General features: G+C 42.1%; 1 protein-coding gene across 2 annotated transcripts in view; it reads right to left on the reverse strand.

The window, feature by feature from the left end:
* Positions 1–937: 937 nt before the first annotated feature.
* ABCI12 (cobalt ion transmembrane transporter) overlaps positions 938–19,499 on the reverse strand; it is a 182,661-nt gene continuing 164,099 nt past the window's right edge. Inside the window, exons 4-7 of one of the 2 annotated variants that reach the window (XM_089404601.1) lie at positions 1,807–1,971; positions 1,593–1,668; positions 1,317–1,381; positions 938–1,091 (exon numbers count right to left, since the gene is read on the reverse strand). In XM_089404601.1, coding sequence (XP_089260727.1) covers positions 939–1,091; positions 1,317–1,381; positions 1,593–1,668; positions 1,807–1,971 — 459 coding nt within the window. In that variant the 3' untranslated portion in view covers position 938. Of the gene's footprint in view, positions 1,095–1,316; positions 1,382–1,592; positions 1,669–1,806; positions 1,972–19,499 lie in introns of both variants that reach the window. The other variant, XM_089404600.1, reaches the window with a different exon arrangement.

Consider the following 19,499-nt stretch of genomic DNA (forward strand, 5'->3'; position numbering starts at 1 on the left):
GGATCACTAGAAATCGACCTCTAGATATGTGTTTCATATTGGATCTAGTTTGATTGTTTAGTGTTATAAAAAACAATGCTTTTCTCCTTATTGACCATGGAAGTTGAATCAGATAAGCATGGAATTATGGCATTAATAGAATGTGGATTTGCAATATGATGGAAGAGCTTCAGTTTCCTCATATGGAATTGACTACAATGTATTGTAACAATCAGAGAGCAATGCAAGTGGTTCATAATCCTATTGCACAAAGTGAGATGAGGCATATTGAGCTTCATGCACAGTATTTCAAACAACCAATACAAGTTAATGCAGTGACTCTTGTTATAGCATTTCAAACAACCAATACAAGTTAATGCAGTGATTCTTGTTATAGCATTTCAAACAACCAATACAAGTTAATGCAGTGACTCTTGTTATAGCAGGATAGATAATCGAATTGAAGTCATTGATAGAGGACAAGTTTGTTAAACTTGGGTTTTGCTTGAGATCTAAGGTGCTATCATTATGGGAGGGTGCTGAGATAATGCCACCTCTTGATTTAAAATGGGATTCCAATATTCACCATCTCAGCTGTTTTACTGACATACCTTTATAATGCAAGAGGTATGATCTTTAACTTTTTAAAATCACCGTTTCCATTTTACAATGCAAGAGGTATGATCCTTAACTTTTTAAAATCACCGTCTTCATTCCACATTGCAAGAGGTATGATCAAACCGATGGTCTGTAAGAGGTGGTATTTAGATCACATCCACTTCAATTCATTTTCCTTGATAATGGAGCTCTTGCTTCCAAGATTGAAAGAAAAGAATCTTATATGACTAAATTCAATTTAAAGTTTTAGCCGGATGAAGCAAATCAAGTAATCGATATAAAATAATTACATCTGGACTGGAAAACAATGGCCTTCCTCATCTGCTTAAATCAGGAACCGTTTAGAAATAGATATATTCATATAAAAGTGCTAGGCCCATCAGTCCACCAAGCAATACAATTGCTACTATATCTGCTCTCTGGATTGAGAATTTTGTTAGTAAATAAATCTTATGATCCCCAGCATTTCCATGGAAGCCTCGGGCCATCATTGCCTGCTTAAGAAAATTTCAATAAGAGCAAATTTTAATACAAAAATAAGTCAAATATCTCTAGAATCCAACTTCCAAAAGAATTCAAAACGCTTCCAAAGAAAATAAGAATGACAAGGAACAAAGTGACAGGCATTGCCATTTAATGAAACTTCTTATTGCATAAAAATAGTAACATTTTGAATCAATTTGGTGCCATATCTTTATATTTGCAATCCGCTGAGTTACCTGTGAAATATGTTCTGCATGATTAAATAGATTGTTGAAAATGCGCCGTAGGTAAAGAAAGAGAACTGCAAGAGTAAGCATGAAATTGTCATCTGATTTGGTAGGCATACTTACACAAGATAAAAGTTAGAAAGTGCAGCTGTGCCTTTTAAATACATAAATGTGGGCAAATAAATTGCTATAAGCAAGAAGAGAGACAGCAATCATTTTTCTCCACTGGCACCATCAAGGTGATGCTCTAGATGAGGATTGGAACTTAGATGTTTCTTTACTCACTGTCAACAGTCTCTAACAGTGTCAAATTTTTCCAATTTATCCCACGAGCTACGATTCCCAATGCTATGTTCCGCACCTGTCCAATTTAAGACTATCAATCGACGCATGTTTTGACTCCACTATAGTCCACTAAAAATCACTAGAAGAGCAAACATAGCAATACATTCTGATCATAAAATTGTAGATCAAGCCATTAAATCAAATTGAGGGTTACCTCATCAAACACAAGGCTGATAAACCGAAGAGAAAGTAAGAGTGTGAGAACTATTTCATCCACTGGAGCTCCTACATGTGCTAAAGGCAGCAGATACCACCGTAAAGCAGCAGCCAGCTGTTCAGGCATTGTTGTTGTCAGGCAAAGGCTTGCACTTTGCAAGACCTGTAAAGAGAATTGAAATATTCAACAGCTGAATCAACTTTATGAATACCATCATTAAATTCAAGTTGAGAAAAACAGCTAGAATATACAAACTGTTAAAAGGGGTTATGAGAAATAATATGATTGATTTAAAGCCCTTCCACAGGCTGAGGATCCTCATTATGATACACTGCACTGGAAAATAAGCAGTTGAACAAAAAAACATAGGTGCAAATTTAGATGTGAAGATTCTGTGAATGTGTAAGAGGAAAGAGAGGTAGTTACATTGGCCTAACATCCCTCCCTTGTATAATGTAATATAAAAACTTAAGTCTTTACAATTTGATCCACTGACATTCAATTGTCCTTACAGTACAAAAGAGATTATTAATGCTCAATAGATCATATACATCAGGAAATCAATCCAACAGCATAGGATCCAAAAAGGTATAGGCAAAACTCAAGAAAGTGCTAAGACAAAACTTTATCCCTCCCTTTTCCAATTTCCATTGACATGACAACTTTGGGAAGCTGCAAGATAATGGGACGAATTAAGATCCCATGCCTGGAAATTAGTCAAAGAATGTTTCATGCCAAATACCAAGTTCTCCCAGCTCAAAAAGATATGAAGACAATAGTAAAAGTCCAGCAAGGGTATTAGGGTGGTTGCAAGGGACAACAGCAGCTGAAGGAGGACTGTAGGCTAAAGGAACATGCCCTGGTAAGTGAATTGGTTTGTTGATTTACTTAATTTGATAGAGCAGTAATATTTGAAGTGTTGTACGTGTTGGTTGTTGGGTAGATGAGAGCCTAAAGGACTTGGCCTCATCCCTAGGTGTATTGGTCAAAGGATGACCTGCTATTGGAATTGTACAGGGATTGTGAAGGGCCACTGTCCTTGGTGCAGGGGCCCTACGTTTTCTTATTGAAGGACTAATAAGAAATAAGTTTTGGGCCATAAATTTCGTGTATTGCACATTGATTTGATTGCTAGTATATTTGGTTGTGCAAAGTTGTTTTAAAGTTAGGCATCTTTAGTGTGTTTATGTTTCCTACCTAAGGCATAGACCAGACCTGGTGTGTGTGGATTTCAAACATGGTTTCAAAGCTACTTTGAAGAGCAGTTGGGTCAGAAGTGTGCACAGGGATCAGCTCTAAGAGGGAGCTGAGTTGTCTTGCTATTGAAGGAAGGACAGCTGGTCAAGATGGTTTCTAGCTTGAGGTTTGAGGTCCAATTGGAAGGGATTTCAAACTACAGTTTGTGGAAAGAAAGAATCAAGCTAGTATTGTTCGTGAATGATTTGTGGGACTATGCCAACACTGAGATCAAAGCACTTAGTGATGCAGCAGCTTTGGCTTTGCATAACAAAGCAGATGCAAAGGCCAAGTTGATCATTCTTTACAGAATTAAGGATCACTTGATACCTCATCTCACCGGGAAAGACACTGCATGGCACATATAGAAGCTCTGATAGCGTTGTTTCAGAACAAGAACGAGAACCGGAAGATGGTATTGAGAGAGAAGCTCAGGAACATCAAGATGACAGGTGGTGAGAACGTAACTTGTACCTCACAAGGATTCTGCAAGTTCGTGAAGAGCTTGCAGCCATAGGGGACAATGTGCAAGAATCAGAGTTGGTGAGGACGGCAATAAAGGGCTTCTCAGAGCAGTGGAAGCCATTACTTAAAGTAGTCTCATGAGAGAAACTTCCAAATTGGAACAAGTTATGGAATGATTTCATCCAGGAGGAACTTCAGGATGAGGATCTTCAGCAAAAGACTGATGGGGAGAATGTTCCCCTTGCCAGTAAGTTGAAGAAGGGCAAAGGGAAGTTCAACAATGGCAACAAGAAGAAGGACTTGAGTAAAGTTAGATGCTTTGCATGTGAGGAGTATGGTCATTATGCGAGCAAGTGTTCGCACAAGAAGAAGGACTTGAGTAAAGTTAAATGCTTTGCATGTGAGGAGTACGGTCATTATGCGAGCAAGTGTTCGCACAAGAAGAAGAAAGGAGGGAAAGAGAAGAAGCCTAAGATGGTGGTGGTTGCTCCAACTATAATCAACGAGGATGAGTTCGCTAGAAGATTCAATGAGAAGTTTTCTCTAATCTCTCATTTCTTCGAAAGCACCATTCATGAGGGTGCTTGGTCCATAGATAGTGGGTCGTTGAAGCATATCACAAGATCACAAGAAGTATTTGAAACCCTGACCGAGTGGGACTCTGAGTTACATATAAAGATTGGTGATAAGAGTCAACATGCAATCAGAGGTGTTGAAAAATGTAACTAGGTTCGGTCTTCATAAAATGTATTTGTCAAAAGAATTTTTATTATTGTTACAATGACTTATTAAAGCATGGGTTTCATGCTTGGGTCACCATTTTATTAGGAAAAGTCCCCATTGTGGACTCCTAGGATTAATAAAGAGTCATGAGAGTTATTGTATATTTTATGAGACCCTTCTTGGGCTTTCGAATGATGTAAAAAGAATTATTTTTTAGTCAAAAATGAATTATGTAACCTCCACACCAAGTTGGCCTCAAGAAGATCAAGTCGGCCTCAAGGAAGGCAATTCAACCTCATTGGAAGGCTATATATACAAGGCAGTTCGACTTCATTTGAGTATCTCACTCTCTCAAGCATAGTTCGATATTTGGAAGCTGGGAAGAAGTGCGAAGTTGAAGGAGAGGGCTAAAAGGAGTGCGAGTTTGGTCAAGAAGGAAGGAAAGAAGAAAATTGAAGTTTTGGTGTGTGTGTCTCTCTCTCTCGTGTGGGCTGGTTTAGGAGATCGAAGTCTCCTTGTCAAGGTCGAAGTTGTTGCTGATGCCGGAAGCTGCCAAGTCAAAGTTGTTGCTAATGTCAGAAGTTGTCAATTCAAAGTTGTTGCTAATGTCAGAAGCTGCCAAGTCGAAGTTGTTGTTGATGCCGGAAGCTGTCAACTCGAAGTTGCTAGGGTCGAAGTGTTGTTGCTACTAGGTCAAAGGTTGGATCGAAGAAGAAGAGGTTGGCTTGGTGTGGAGGAGGTCTTTGTCTAGGTTGAAGAGTCTCAAGGAAAACTATTGAAGGAAGATATTTTGACTGGGTTTTCCCCTAGATAGGGGTTTTGCCCTGGCAGAGTGCCTACATCTTGTGTCTTGTGTTTTTGTGATCTTCATGCACACATAATTTGGTAATTGCTTGATGAAATATAATATAACAAATAAGTAAAAAGAAGCCAACATAATTCACAAATAATTTTCAAGAAAGAGAAATCTAACCCTAATCCTACTAGAATTGATTTCTCAACATGGTATCAGAGCAAAGGTCAAAGAAGATTGAAGATCACTTCATTGGCTTGAAGGAAACGATTACTCCCTCTATGATAAGAATGAGATTCAATACTGCAGGAACCTATATCAAAAAAATCTTCTACCACTTATTCAACAAAGTCAAAAGTCAAGGGTTCTTCGCTGCCCTTACAGTGGAATTGGGAGATAACAAAAGCTATTAGAGGCATGGGATCAACATCATTAACGCTGAAGAATGGAGCTAAGATGGAGAACGAGGAAAAATACAGTTTAAGGATCTATTGAAAGTAATCTAAGGAACCTCAAGGAGTTGATTAAAGGATCATATAAGGAGACCTTATAAGGAAAGAAGCTTAGTATCTTCAAGGACAATGTCTAACACAATAAAGGAAGAGAACAAATTAGAAGAATCATTCAATTACAATGCTTGGAAGAAGAGGATAGATCTCATCCTCGAAAAGAATAAAGTCTTGGATCTAGTAAAGGGAAAAGTGAAGAAGTCTACAAAGAAATCAAGAAGTCTAAAGGGCCGAGAAAGAGGGGACGAGGATCAAGCAAACCTTGCCATGGAAGATTCACCAAAGAAGAACATGATGGAAGGACCCAAAGTCAAAGACCTATTTGCTAGGAACTCTTAGGGACTCTATCCCTTGCATCCCTCAAGCTTGGAAGGAGCCCTTACCAACTTCCAAAGATAAGTATCTTACTCCTTGTATTGTCTTTTATATTTGGGTTCCCTTACTTATCTAAGTTTGTTTATATTAAATACTAATCACATTTCTAGTCATAGTTTTAGATAAGACTTGTTGAATACTCAAGGAACATGGAAGAAGGCTTCACAATACAAAGCATTGAAATTACAAGGTTTGTTAAGAAACAAGAGGTATGTTTTGAATTACAAGTTTTGCTCTTTCCATATTCATTCTTGATAAGCTAATACTAACATATTTTTGTCTAGCTTTCTTGAATCTTAAAGATTCTTGATTGGGCGATTCATCATTAGATAAATCTACCCTCTTCATATCTTTGATTACTCTTGTGGAACCCTAGAAATGTTCACTGTGAAAACCCTAACTTACTGGTATGATTATGTGTGAAATCCAAACCTACTTAGGGTTATTGTTGAAAGAAAATCTTTGATGTTTTGATGAAGTCATGTTTGGGGTTTTGGTATGGTTATGGAAACTCTAACTTGTTAGGGTTGAATGGTAATGTCTAAAATCCCAAACCTTTGAAGTATTGATAACTTAGGTTTTGCTATGTTTTGTATTGAAACCGTAGATCATTAGGGTTTGGTAGAGTGTATAAGAAAGACCCTTATAATGTCTTAAAATGAAATCCTTGGCATGTGTGTGTTTGTCTGATAAAACCCTAGTCTGATCAAGTTTGTTATATGTCTAACTCTTATTGATATTTGTGTAGTTGGGTTTGACTAACACATGTTATGATGTGCTTGTGCATGATGATGGAATCCTAGATATATGAGTTGACCTAATTGTTGATGGTCATGAGTCCTAGGGTTTGGAACTAAGCCCTAGTCGAAGTTTGATTCTCTAGGATGATAGTATTTGTGAATTCTAGGGTTTTGTAATCAAACCTTAGTAGAAGTCCAAATCTCTGATATATGATGACTATGTGATAATTTGAGATTTGTGTAAGATTGTTGAAATCTGAGTTTTAGTTATGACTGATGTTTGATTGTTTGAGAAAATCTAGGGTTTGCAACAAACCCTAGTGGAAGCTAGTCATGTTGTTACTTTGAATTGAGTTGTGATTGGTTTTGGTTGTTAAAAGCTCATGTATGAAATCTAGGATCTCACACTAAATCCTAGTGAGAAGTCTAACATATGAATTCTGAAGTTGTTAGATACATTGTAGATCTATATTTGTTTGAATTGTTTCTAGGGTTTGCAATATGATGTAGTAGGGTATGTCATACCTCTAAAAGAAACATTGAAACCCTAGATGTAATGAAAGTTATTATGAAATGCTCAAAGTCTTGATGAAGTAGTCTAGGGTTTATGACAAAAACCCTAGCAAGAAGTTGAAGAGTATGTGTCTCTTGTTTGTAATTAAGTTTGGGCATCTGATATATAAAGTTGAATGCTTCCGTGATTTTGATATGGTTAACTTCATGCTTCTATAGATTTGGTTGTACTTGCTATCTAAGTTGTGCAGGTACACAATCTTCAAGATGGTGAAGATGTTCATAAAGTAAAGTTGATGTGATAAGCATGATGTGAATAATGATGGTCATGATAACTCTGATGAGAAGGATGGAAGCCATGAAAGATTCTCTGATGTCATAGAAGTTGAGCCCCCTAAGTTAAGAGGGAGCTTGAATGAAAGGAATCTCCCTAGGTTAAGAGGGAGCTTGGGTATATTCCTTGTATAGGAATGATTAGATCCTCCCTGGTTAAGAGGGAGTGATGGATATGGTTCTCTATTTCATGTGTCATGCACTAGACCAGGACTAACAATCGTAAGTTTTAGTGAAGGCCATGAGTGAGAGAAGAAAATTGGAGAATGTGTTTTGAAGGGTTGTTGAGATAAGAAAAGTCGGATCGATTTGTGGAATATGTTATTGCATGAGAAGTAGGATAGGAAGTTGTATGGATGAGGAATCTTTGTCAAGATTCATTAGGAAAGCTCCAAGTCCTACTATGAAAAGTTGAGAAGCAACATCCAGATTGTCTAGAAGACCCTAGAGGTTTGTATCTATTTATGTACATTTGAAATTTTGTTACTGATTGGGGTTGTGTTTGTACAGGTAAATCTCTCAGAAGTTTGATAGCATGTTTTACATGCCTAGAGTCATCGATCAGTTTGATTGGGAGAGATTTGGTGCCGATCTATTTGATCGAGGAGGATTTGTTACCGATTGGAATAATCAGGAAGTTCAGGCTTTGTGTGTGAGACAATCGGGAGGACATCTGATCGACACTATGTGTTGATATCTAGTTCCAGAGTAGGGAGGGTGGCATTGGTCGTAGAGCTTTGACCTCGGATACACACCTAGATCCCTGGGTTGATGGTTAGTAAGTAAGCCTGGTGGTACCTAGAGAGGTTGAAACTTTGAAAGCTTTGGTCCATCTTAGTCCCACTTGTATAGATTTCCCTGGTCAAGAATCTAGTCCATGGCATTACGGTGCCTAAACTGTTGAGAGACCTTGGATAGATTGCCCTGGTCAGGAATCTAGTCCATAGCATTGCAGTGCCTAAACTCTTCATAGTTCATATAGTTTGAGATCTTCCATATGAATACCTCCATAGTTAAGAGAGAGCGTTGAAAAATGGTTCAGTCTTCATAAAATGTATTTGTCAAAAGAATTTTTATTATTGTTACAATGACTTATTAAAGCATGGGTTTCATGCTCGGGTCATTATTTTATTAGCCAAAGTCCCCATTGTGGACTCCTAGGATTAATAAAGAGTCATTAGAGTCATTGTATATTTTCTGAGACCCTTCTTGGTCTTTGGAACGATGTAAAAAGAATTATTTTTTAGTCAAAAATGAATTATGTAACCTCCACACCAAGTCGGCCTCAAGCAAATCAAATCGGCCTCAAGGAAGGCAATTCGACCTCATTGGAAGGCTATATATACAAGGCAGTTCGACTTCATTTGAGTATCTCACTCTCTCAAATATAGTTCAATATTTGGAAGCTGGAAGTTGGAGCTAGGAATAAGTGCAAAGTTGAAGGAAAGGGCTAAAAGGAGTGTGAGTTTGGTCAAGAAGGAAGGAAAGAAGAAAATCGAAGTTTTGGTCTCTCTCTCTCTCTCTCTCGTGTGGGCTGGTTTAGGAGATCAAAGTCTCCTTGTCAATGTCGAAGTTGTTGCTAATGTCGAAAAGTCAAAGTTGTTGCTAATGCTGAAACTTGCCAAGTCGAAGCTGCTGCTGATGTCGAAAAGTCAAAGTTGTTGTTGATGCCGAAATTTGCAAGTCGAAGCTACTGCTGATGTCGAAAGTCGTCAAGTCAAAGTTGTTGCTAATGCCGGAAGCTGCCAAGTCAAAGCTGCTGCTAATGCCAGACGCTGTCAAGTCAAAGTTGCTAGGGTTGAATCATTGTTGCTACTAGATCGAAGGTTGGATCAAAGAAAAGGAGGAGGTCTTTGTCTAGGTTGAAGAGTCTCAAGGAAAACTATTGAAGGAAGAGATTTTGACTGGGTTTTCCCCTAGATAGGGGTTTTGCCTTGGCAGAGTGCCTACTTCTTGTGTCTTGTGTTTTTGTGATGTTCGTGCACACATAATTTGGTAATTGTTTGATGAAAGATAATATAACAAATAAGTAAAAGAAGCCAACATAATTCACAAGTAATTATTAAGAAAGAGAAATCTAACCCTAATCGTACTAGCATTGATTTCTCAACAAGAGGAATGGGGACTATACCATTCAGGATGGAGTCAAGTGGATTGATGTGAGTCCAGATGTACATTGGGTACCAAAGCTCAAATGCAGCATGCTTTGAATATCAACACTTGACGCAAAGGGGTTTGAAGTTATATTCTGAGATGGAAAAATGATGTTGAAGCCCAGTGGATCTAACGCTAGTCTAGGAGTGGTTCTTGGATTCAAAGGGAATGGTTTGTACGAGCTAAACGGCAAGCCTATTGACCAAGGAAAGAAGAAGGTCACGAAGACTCAAAGGGAGTTCACAGATTCAGAGGGAGAGTCAACAACCCTAGAAGAGTGCACCAAAGGAGACTTCCACATCTGAGAAGGAGCCATGGAATGGCTTATTGGCCTATCTGGAAAAGAAGAAGCAGGAGGCTTCTAGTAGCAGGGACACTTCCAAGGAGGGTTTTGATTTGGCAGTAGGTTTTGCTTCTGTGATGGAAGGTGAAGTTGATGATGAATGTTGAAAAGCAGTCATGGAAGATGATTGTTTTCTAGTGTGAGAAGCAGAGATACTTCCAAGGGATGGAAGTACTGCGCTCGCTAAGAGGGAGTGTTGAGATTGGGTAGCATCAGGAGGTACCCTCACATGCCCTTGGGGCTAGGCTTGTGAGAGAGAAACACCCACAAAGTGACCATGTGGGCAATGCACCCAAAGTTTGGGGTGTTTGACCCAAAGGAGAGGGCTTGGAACCCAAGGAAAAACATTTATAATTCTAATTTAATTAATAAGTCGACATAAGGGTCAAGTCAATTGAAGTCGACCAGCAAGGCCAAGAGACACACCCCTTGGAAAAGTATAAATAAAAAGGGCAAGGACATTCTTCTTATGTGTGAGGAGGCAAAAGGACCTCGCTGCAAGCAACAAGCTTTGGAGAAGAGTATAGCCACAACAACAGTGAAGAGAGGAGTATCTTCTTTTTTTAGCCTGGTTAGAGTTGTTTGGACAGCTAGAGGACAAGCTACAACTACAAGGAGGACAGTCGAATAGGTCGTAGTCAAGGGGGCCACAAGCTAACCGCAAGGGATGGGAGGCCTAGAGCAATTAGACAAGGGTTGGTTGATGGGCAACTGCAGCCAAGTTAAGGTTGGCCGCAAGGCCGAACAGGGAGAAGAAGGTTGGTTGAGTTGTAAAAGGGATTGAACAGCAAGGGTCATGATCTAAGGGAGTAGGTCAAGGTGGTCTATAGTGGGCTGAGGTGGTCAGTACAGCTACAACGACCTAGCAGCAAGGTTTAAGGGTTGCTGAAGAAGAAACAGGCTAACAGCAAGGGTATTAGGGCGGCTGCAAGGGACAACACTAGTTGAAGGAGGATTGTGGGCTAAAGGAAAATGTCCAAGGAAGTGAATTGGTTTGTTGATTAACCTAGTTTGCTACAACAATAGTATTTGAAGTGTTGTAGGTGTTGGTTGTTAGGAAAATGAAAGCCTGAAGGACTTGGCCTCAGCGCTAGGTGTATTGATCAAAGGATAGTCATAGATCTAATATTGGCACTGTACAAGGATTGTAAAGGGCCACTATCCCTAGTACAAAAGCCCTAAGTTTTCTTCTTGAAGGACTAATAAGAAATAAGAGTTGGGCCATAAATTTTGTGTATTGTACATTGATTTGATTCCTGGTATTTTCCATGATGCAAAGTTGTTCTAAAGTTAGGAATCTTTAGTGTGTTTATGTTTCCTAGCTAAGGCATAGACCAAACCTAGGGTGCGTGGATTTCAAACAAGTCCTACCTTCCCAAGGTTGCTTTCCCTCAAGCAACTGCAAACTAGGATGTTGCAAGATTTTATCTCTTTTCCACATGGCATCCTCAATTGGCAAGTCTCTCCACCTGATAAGATATTGACCTGATTGCTCTACTCCTTAACTTCATTTCCTTGACATCCAAAATCTCCTCAAGAATCAAAACCAATTTCCCCTCCTCATCTAGTGGGGGTAGCTCAGTTTAAATAACCACCTGCTATCCTATTGCCTTCTTGAGGCAGGATACATGGAAAACATTATGGATCTTGTTACTATCTTGACGCTCAATCTCATAAGCCACTTCCCCAACACTCTTTATTACCTTGTAGAGACCATAAAAACATGATTTCAATTTTACGCACCACTTTTCTTTTGTGAGGTTTGTCTATATGGTTGTAACCTTTAGAAAAACAAGTCTCCTTCCTCAAAGTTGCAATCAACCCTATGTCTATCTACATACATCTTTTGTTGATTATGGGCAACCTATAAGTTTTCCTTAAGATCCTTGAGGACATATTGGGTATCCTATATCCAATATTTGGACTTGGGAGCTCTACTATCCCCAAAAGCCAACTCCATAAATGAAGGAGCATTATAGCCATAAAATGATCGAAATGGTGTCATACCAATGGAAATATGGTAAGTGGTCTTGTAGAAGTGTTCACCTAAATGCAACCACTTAATCCAAGTCTTTTGCTTCCCGGACACATAGTTAACATATACCTCTCAACCCATTTGTTCACAATCTAAGTCTAGCCAATCGTCTGAGGGTGATAACTAGTACCAGGAGTCAACTCTATGCCAACTAACCTGAATAGCTCCTACCAAAACACACTGAGAAGCATGTTGTCCCAATCACTGACAATGTGTTTAGGCAATCCATGAAGTCTAAACACCTCCCGAAAAACAACTCTACCACCTGTGTTGCCTTATACTATGATGAAATCGCAAATAACTGCACAAACTTGGTCAACCAATCAACAACTACATAAATACAATCCTACCCTACACCTTCAGAAGGCATATGATGAAATCCATGGACACACTCACCCACTTGTGCTCTGGAAAGGGCAAGGGTTTAGTGCCTAATTTTGCAATTAACTAGACAGTCACCAAAATTTACCAATTTAATTGCAGATACCTACCTGGATATATTGCATTGTTGTTGTTCCCACTCCTGCTACCAAACCAACCTTTTCCTCATAGCCTACTGGGATCAACCTATTTGGTTCCCAGATCTAGAAGACTTTGAAATTTAGTTCTTCTAGGCCCTGGGCCGAAAGCCCCAATAACAATTGCTCAAACTTCCTCCTTTGTCTATGGCTCTCTCAGTATTTACACCTTTGTCTTCGCTTTCCTCTAAAGAAAAAAATAATCCCCCTCTTGCAGTCCATTTGACCCTCTATATCGAAGAGATTTCTTCCTCCCCATGAAACCTCTCCACCGCCCTTGCATAAAAATCTTCTTGACTCCTCCTAACTACCTGCCACCTGCAATGTTTTTATGACTCTTAGGTGGTCATCGTCTTCCTTGTGTTAATATATGTATATATATTAAATGACTTTTGAATTTACTAAATGACTTTTAATTCTTATGTAATGATCCTAAATAGGAATACAAGTGATATAAAGCAAATAATCTGTGCAGCAAATTATAAAAACGAAATACACATTAAACATCCATAGAAAAGCTGGAAATATGGAATTGTTGAGCCATTTTATTAATTTTCCGAAGGCTAAGTACAATGGATGACAAGATGGTGCACCTGGGCTTGTCTCAATGGACAAGCATGACCAAACACAGGTGAGAAAATGGCTGAACTGAAGGTTGTCCAACTGCTGCACCAATCTGCACTGCACTGCCCCAGAAAATTGCCTTTTTACTGAAGTTCGAATGGTTGGAAGGTGCACTTCTACTACCCAGAAAATTATGTGCTTTTAACCCCGAACTCCTTGGCCTAAACCCAGAAAAACCCACAAAGGATTTTGGATGGTTTAAACTTTTGAAATTCGACCCCCTTGGGGCCCAACTTCAACTGCAACTACAAAACTCGGCCTGCTAGAAATTGCTTGTAAATCCTCCCGAAAATGGTCCCAAAGTGTTGGGTTGGCCCCTGTTATCAAATCTCTAGCTTCCCGAATGGGCTTCCGGACTATGGCACCTACTCCCAAGCTCCACAAAAATTGTTGGAATGGCCTCTACACTGTCCCCTAGCCCAGCAATTCGAACTGCTGGAATGTTGGCTCTACTGGCAATAAAACTTAACAAGAATGTTGATCTATTACTGCTCTCTCAACCCCCTAACTCTCCCAACAAACACCTGATCTCTAATGGCTCCTAGCTCCCTCTGCATATTCTCCAGCAGCCCAGAAATGTGCACTCCCTGCGCTACGTTGAATGATGGTGTTGTCTCACAACCCCGGAACTCCTGAAAAACTTGTGGAACTGCCTCTCTAGGGCGGGCACGGGCGGTCCCCCGAAGTAGAGATTGAATCTCCCGGTTGCGAGATTCGTGGCTAAATAGTCGGTTGACTCAGCTAAACATCAAAGCGAACAGTCAAGCAATTTTGTTTGCAAGATGTAAGAATGAAACCCAAAATGAGAGTTGCTCCCTCCTTATAACTCCTTGGACCTCCCTAGCCTCATGTGGGCCCCTCCATCCACTTATTCGACTTTCCCTCCAAGCTATTCGAATGGGCTAATTCGATCTCTCATGTAGGTGGCCCCCACATTCCACTAGCAACCAAATAAAGTCGAATTGCCTCCTAAGTCCCGAAGTCGAAAATGATGGGTTCTCTTCCTTAGCCAAAATTGTGCAAAATTGTGTAGCAACACCCTGTTACAAATGTATTTGAGAAGGGACATGCCAGTCCTCCCCTCCCAAATGTTGCTTGCCCTCAAGCAACCTCAAAGTTGCGTGCTCCAATATGTGCTCACCCTCCCAGGAAGCATCCTCATCCGGCAAGTTCTTCCAACGCACCAAGAAATCCATGATGGTCCTGCTCCTTAGTTTCTTTTCCCTGCTCTCCAAAATGGCCTCCGGTTCCAATACCAAGAGGCCCTCATCATCCAATGGGGGTAGATCAGCTGTTGCTGTCACCTGTTGTCCCAACAACTTTTTAAGGCATGAGACATGAAAAACATTGTGGATCCTGCTCCCTTAAGGCAGCTCTAGCTCATAGCCCACCTCTCCAACTCGTCTAATCACCCGGTAGGGCCCATAGAAGCGTGGTTGTAGCTTCTCGGCCCCCTTCTGCTTCAGCGTGGACTAACTATAACGTTGCAACTAGAGGTATACTAAGTCCCCTCCTCAAAATGCCTCCCCGTCCTGTGTCGGTTTGCGTATACTTTTTGTTGATTTTGGGCTATCACCAAATTATCCTTGAGAGCCTTGAGGATATCTTGGCTCTCTTGGACCTAGTATTTGGCCTTTGGGGCCTCGCTGTCTCCAAAACAATGTCAACAAAAGATAATGCATCATATTCATATAGAGCATAGAAAGGAGTCATACCAATGGACATGTGGTGTATGGTGTTGTAGCAGTACTCGCCCATATGCAACCACAGAATCCAAGCCCTCTGCTGACCGATCACGTAGTTCCTCATGTACCCCTCCAACCACTGATTAACCCTCTCGATCTAGCCATCTGTCTGAGGATAGTAGCTGGTGCTAGGAGTGAGCTCAGTCCCTACCAATCTGAAGAGCTCTTGCAAAAAGCCCCCCATGACCCTGTTGTCCCTATTGCTCACTATGTTCTTAGGGAGCCCGTGCAACCTGAAAATCTCCCAGAAGAATAGTTTTGCAACCTATGCAGGCGTGTATCTGGTGGGGATGGCGAAAAAGTGGGAAAATTTGGTCAACCTATCGACCACTACGCAGATGCAGTCCTTCACTGCACTGCGGGGAGCCTTGTGATGAAATCCATAGAATTACTTTCCCATTTCCCCCACGGATGGGAAGTGGTTGTAGCAATCTTGTGGGGTGGATCAATCCCCCCTTGTTCCTCTAGCATGCCTCACACTCCTGTAAGTGCTGCAACACATCCCCCTTGAGGCCCTTCCATGTGAATCTCTCCCTAACTGCCATATAAGTTTTCCAGAAACCCTGGTGCCCGGATAATGGTGAATCGTGTGCTGCCTGGAGCACCCTTTCCGTCAACTGCAAGTTGGGTACTGAGAAAATGCGCCCCTTGTAATAGATGACCTCATCCATCATTCGATAACGCTCATCTGCATGGGTACCCTCCAATACCTCGCACGCCCTCCTGTCCTTGGAGTACTCCACCAACCGCTGAGCCTTTCAATCATGGCAGATGCTCATGAGGGATAACCCAGCTGGCCTTTGAGATAGAGCACCAGCCACTACATTGTGCTTCCCCCGCACATACTCTATATCTAAGTAATAGGTCTGCACCTTGCTGACCCATCTCTGTTGCCTATCATTGAGACCCTACTGCCCCATGAAGTGACGAAGATTGTTGTGATCAGTCTTCACTCAAAACCTATTGCCCACTAAGTACTAATGAAATTTGGCCAATCCATGCATGATGGCCAGCATCTCTTTGTCATATATGGAATATGATAGCTCATGAGGTAGGAGCTTCCGACTCTCGAAAGCAATGGGATGCCCCTCCTGTGACAATACTGCTCCAACTCCTACCCCGAATGCATCACAGTCCATGGTGAATGGCTGGGAAAAATCCGGAAGTGCCAAGACTGGGCAACTGCTCATCGCCTCCTTGAGGCGGTCGAAGGCAACCTGTGCTCCATCAGTGCATATGAAAGCGCCTCTCTTGGTCAAGTCGGTCAAAGGTGTTGCCAGTTGTGAGAACCCCTTGACAAACTTCCTGTACTAGGTGCAAATGCCCAAGAAGCCCCTCAGCGCAGTCACATCTCGAGGTACTGGCCAATCCCAGAAGGCCCGAATCTTCTCCTCATGGACCTTCACCTGATCCAGATTTAAACAGGAACGCAATAAAATACCGAGATAACCATAAAGATAGATATGCAGCGGAAATAATACTTCATTTCATTATTGTAAAATACTGAATTATGCTTACAAACAGAAATGGAAATAAACCAGCTAGGGCAATGGTAGCTTACCCCTGAGAAGAGATGTGGTGGCTACATGCCTCTTTACTCTATTACAATGAGGCTCGAAGGCCTATTTATTGTTGAGAAACAATGGAAAACCCTTAACATCCCAAAACCTAACCCTAGAAGATAAAACACCAAATTGTGGGCCCCGTTTGGGTAAATTGATACATCAATTTCCTAGGGTCGTAACTTTGGCACCCGATCTTCGTTTGACACGTACAATAGCTCGTTAGAAAGATCTATCCGAGAACTATAAAAATTTGGGAAGAGACCCATGTTGCTCCCAGATTTCCCAAAAAACGTCATTTAGGGCCTCAAAACAGCTTCGGAAGTTCAGGACCCAAAAAACTGCTAAAAATAGTAAATTGTGCTACAATTACGGAAACTGAAAACTGAAAGAGACAGTTGTGGGGGTCCAAATGGGATAGGTGGGTGGCGACCAACATCCACCTGGATCATCATCCCATCAGCACCAATGATATGCCCTAGGTAGAGCATCTATGTCAAACCAAACTCACACTTGGAGAGCTTGGCATAAAACTGTTGCTCCTCCAGAATGCGTAGTACCTCCTCCAAGTGTTGGAGGTGCTCCTCCCATGTCCGACTGTAAATCAAAATGTCATCGAAGAAAAGTAGCATGAACCTCCTCAACTATCCCCGGAAGACATGGTTCATGCATGACTGGAAGGTGGTCGGAGCATTAGTCAACCCAAATGGCATGACCAGGAACTCGAAGTGCCCATAGTGGCACCGAAAAGTTGTCTTAGGGATATCTTGATCCCTCACACTAATCTGGTGGTACCCTGAATGCAAATCGATCTTAAAGAAGTATTTGGCTCCTCTAAGCTCGTCCATCAGCTCAGCTATGCGGGGAATGGGGTATTGGTTCTTCAGTGTCTTTTGGTTGAGGGCCCGGTAGTCAATGCACATCCGAAGGGTTCCATCCTTCTTCTTCACCAGTACCACTGAAGAAGCAATGGAACTAGAACTTGCCCTGATATGGCCCAATGCTAGCAGCTCCTGGATGGCCTTCTCTATCTCATCCTTATCATCCTTATAGGCCTTGGGATGCCTATAAGGGGTGGTGATCACTCCCTGCACACCTGGCTCCAACTCAATAGTGTGCTCAAATCCCCTATCTGGTGGCTGCCCTGGTGGAATGTCCCCAAACACCACTACATACCTGTCTAACAAAGCCTGTATGTCTGGTGGTGGTGACTGAGCATGTCCCCTAGCCTTTCAGATCCTCATTTCAACTGCCCATGCAATGTCCCCATGTCACAGGTCTGCCTCCATCCTGTGGGCCGAAACTGTCTGAGGTGGATAAGACTGCATGCCTCTCAAAACTACCAATTTGCCATCCGGCCCAATGAACTCCATCTCTGGCTTCCTCCAATCTGTCGTGACTCGCCCAAGGGAATACAACCACTGGACACCCATCACCAAGTTGGTGTTTGGCACATCGACCACAAACAAATGATCTGTCATCGAGTAGTTCCCCATAACTATTGTCAAGGAAAGCACATATCTAGTGCATTGTATGGTACAATCACTTGGTACTAGGACTGAAAATCCCTTGAACTCGGTCGTGGTGAGGCCCCCCTATGAACCAACTGGGCATCTATGAAATTGTGGGTAGCCCCACTGACACACTTTGCCCCTGTACAATGCCTCTGATCCTCAATGTCAAAAATTTGGGAATCCCGCATAAGGAAGCAAGGACTCCCCCGCCTGGGGCAAGGGATGCCCCACCCTATGGAGGTGGTGGTGGTGGCCCTATATCTGTCGAAATCTCACCATATGCCACACCACAATCCTGCTCCACCTCGTCCTCCTGGACACTGTCAAAAAAAACCTCAATGTAGTGTGCTCTACCGGCAGTGCACCGATGGCCTAGTGCCCAGGGCTCCCTGCATGTGAAGCACAACTTCCTCCTGCTGAGGTACTTCCATGTCTCATCATCTAACTACCCCCTCCCCTATGTGGTCCTCTGAGGTGGAGGTCTATTCTCATGCCCCTTTTGTGGAAAAGGGGTCTGTGCAAGAAAAGGTGCTCTAGTCTTCGGGATGGCCCCCTGTAGATCTCTGGTGCACAAAACTACCTCCTACAGCGTGGAGGGTCTGCTTGACTTCACCAGTCCACGCAGGGGCTCAAGCAAGCCCTCAATGAAGGTATACACCCTCCTAGCCTCAAATAGATCCAGAACCATCACTGATACTCGTAGAAACTCTAAGATATACTCCTCCGGGTTGCCTGTTTGGCACAGTTGGGTCAGCTCTCTGAAATGGGCCTCTGGATCTCTCTGGTCAAAACGCTCCATCACCCTCCTGGTGAAGTCCTCATAAGAAGCCACGTGGGCATGCCCTAGGATGGTCAAGCCATGAAACCACCAATCATGGGCTTCCCCCTCCATGTGCAATGTGGCCATCTTGATGGCTTCCTTCTCTGTCATCCGGTTGAGTTGGAAGTAGGTGTCCATCTTCTCAACCCAAGCCCTACTTGTGCACTCGGCAGTGCCATCGAAAGTAGGGAAATACATCCTTCTTATGATCCTCTGTAACTCGTAGTTTTGGGCCGCCTATCCTCCGTAACCCTTACTCTTCTCACTCTGCTTGAGCTTGCAGTAATCTCTAAAGGAGAGGGCTTCCTTAAAGTCTTCATCCATAGAGTTCCACTCTCTGAAATAGTCTCCCATTTGAGGGGGGTCTTCCCGCCTTGCAGATTCAATTTGTGCCACTAGCACGAAAGAAGGCAGTGTAGCACGAGTTGGCCCGCTGGTTGATGGGTGTTGCGCTATTGGTGAGGGATGATCGAATGGCTAAGAGGCCCCAAAAGTTTCCCCAAATAGAAACCCTCTAGGAGTGGTCCTCTCCCTATTCTGCGACTTGATCTCTTCCAGCATGTCTTTCTAACCCTTGGCTAAGTCATTCAGGACCTTCAGGAGGTTGTCAAAAGCCATCTCTTCCCTACTCTTGGGTTCCACCATGTCCTCCTCTACCACTGCTTTCCCTCTGTCCTCTGTGTCTAGA

The sequence above is a fragment of the Pinus tabuliformis genome, chromosome 2_2, assembly GCF_031772625.1.
Source record: "Pinus tabuliformis cultivar Carrire ecotype Pingquan chromosome 2_2, CPIR1, whole genome shotgun sequence".
Lineage (NCBI taxonomy): Eukaryota > Viridiplantae > Streptophyta > Pinopsida > Pinales > Pinaceae > Pinus > Pinus tabuliformis.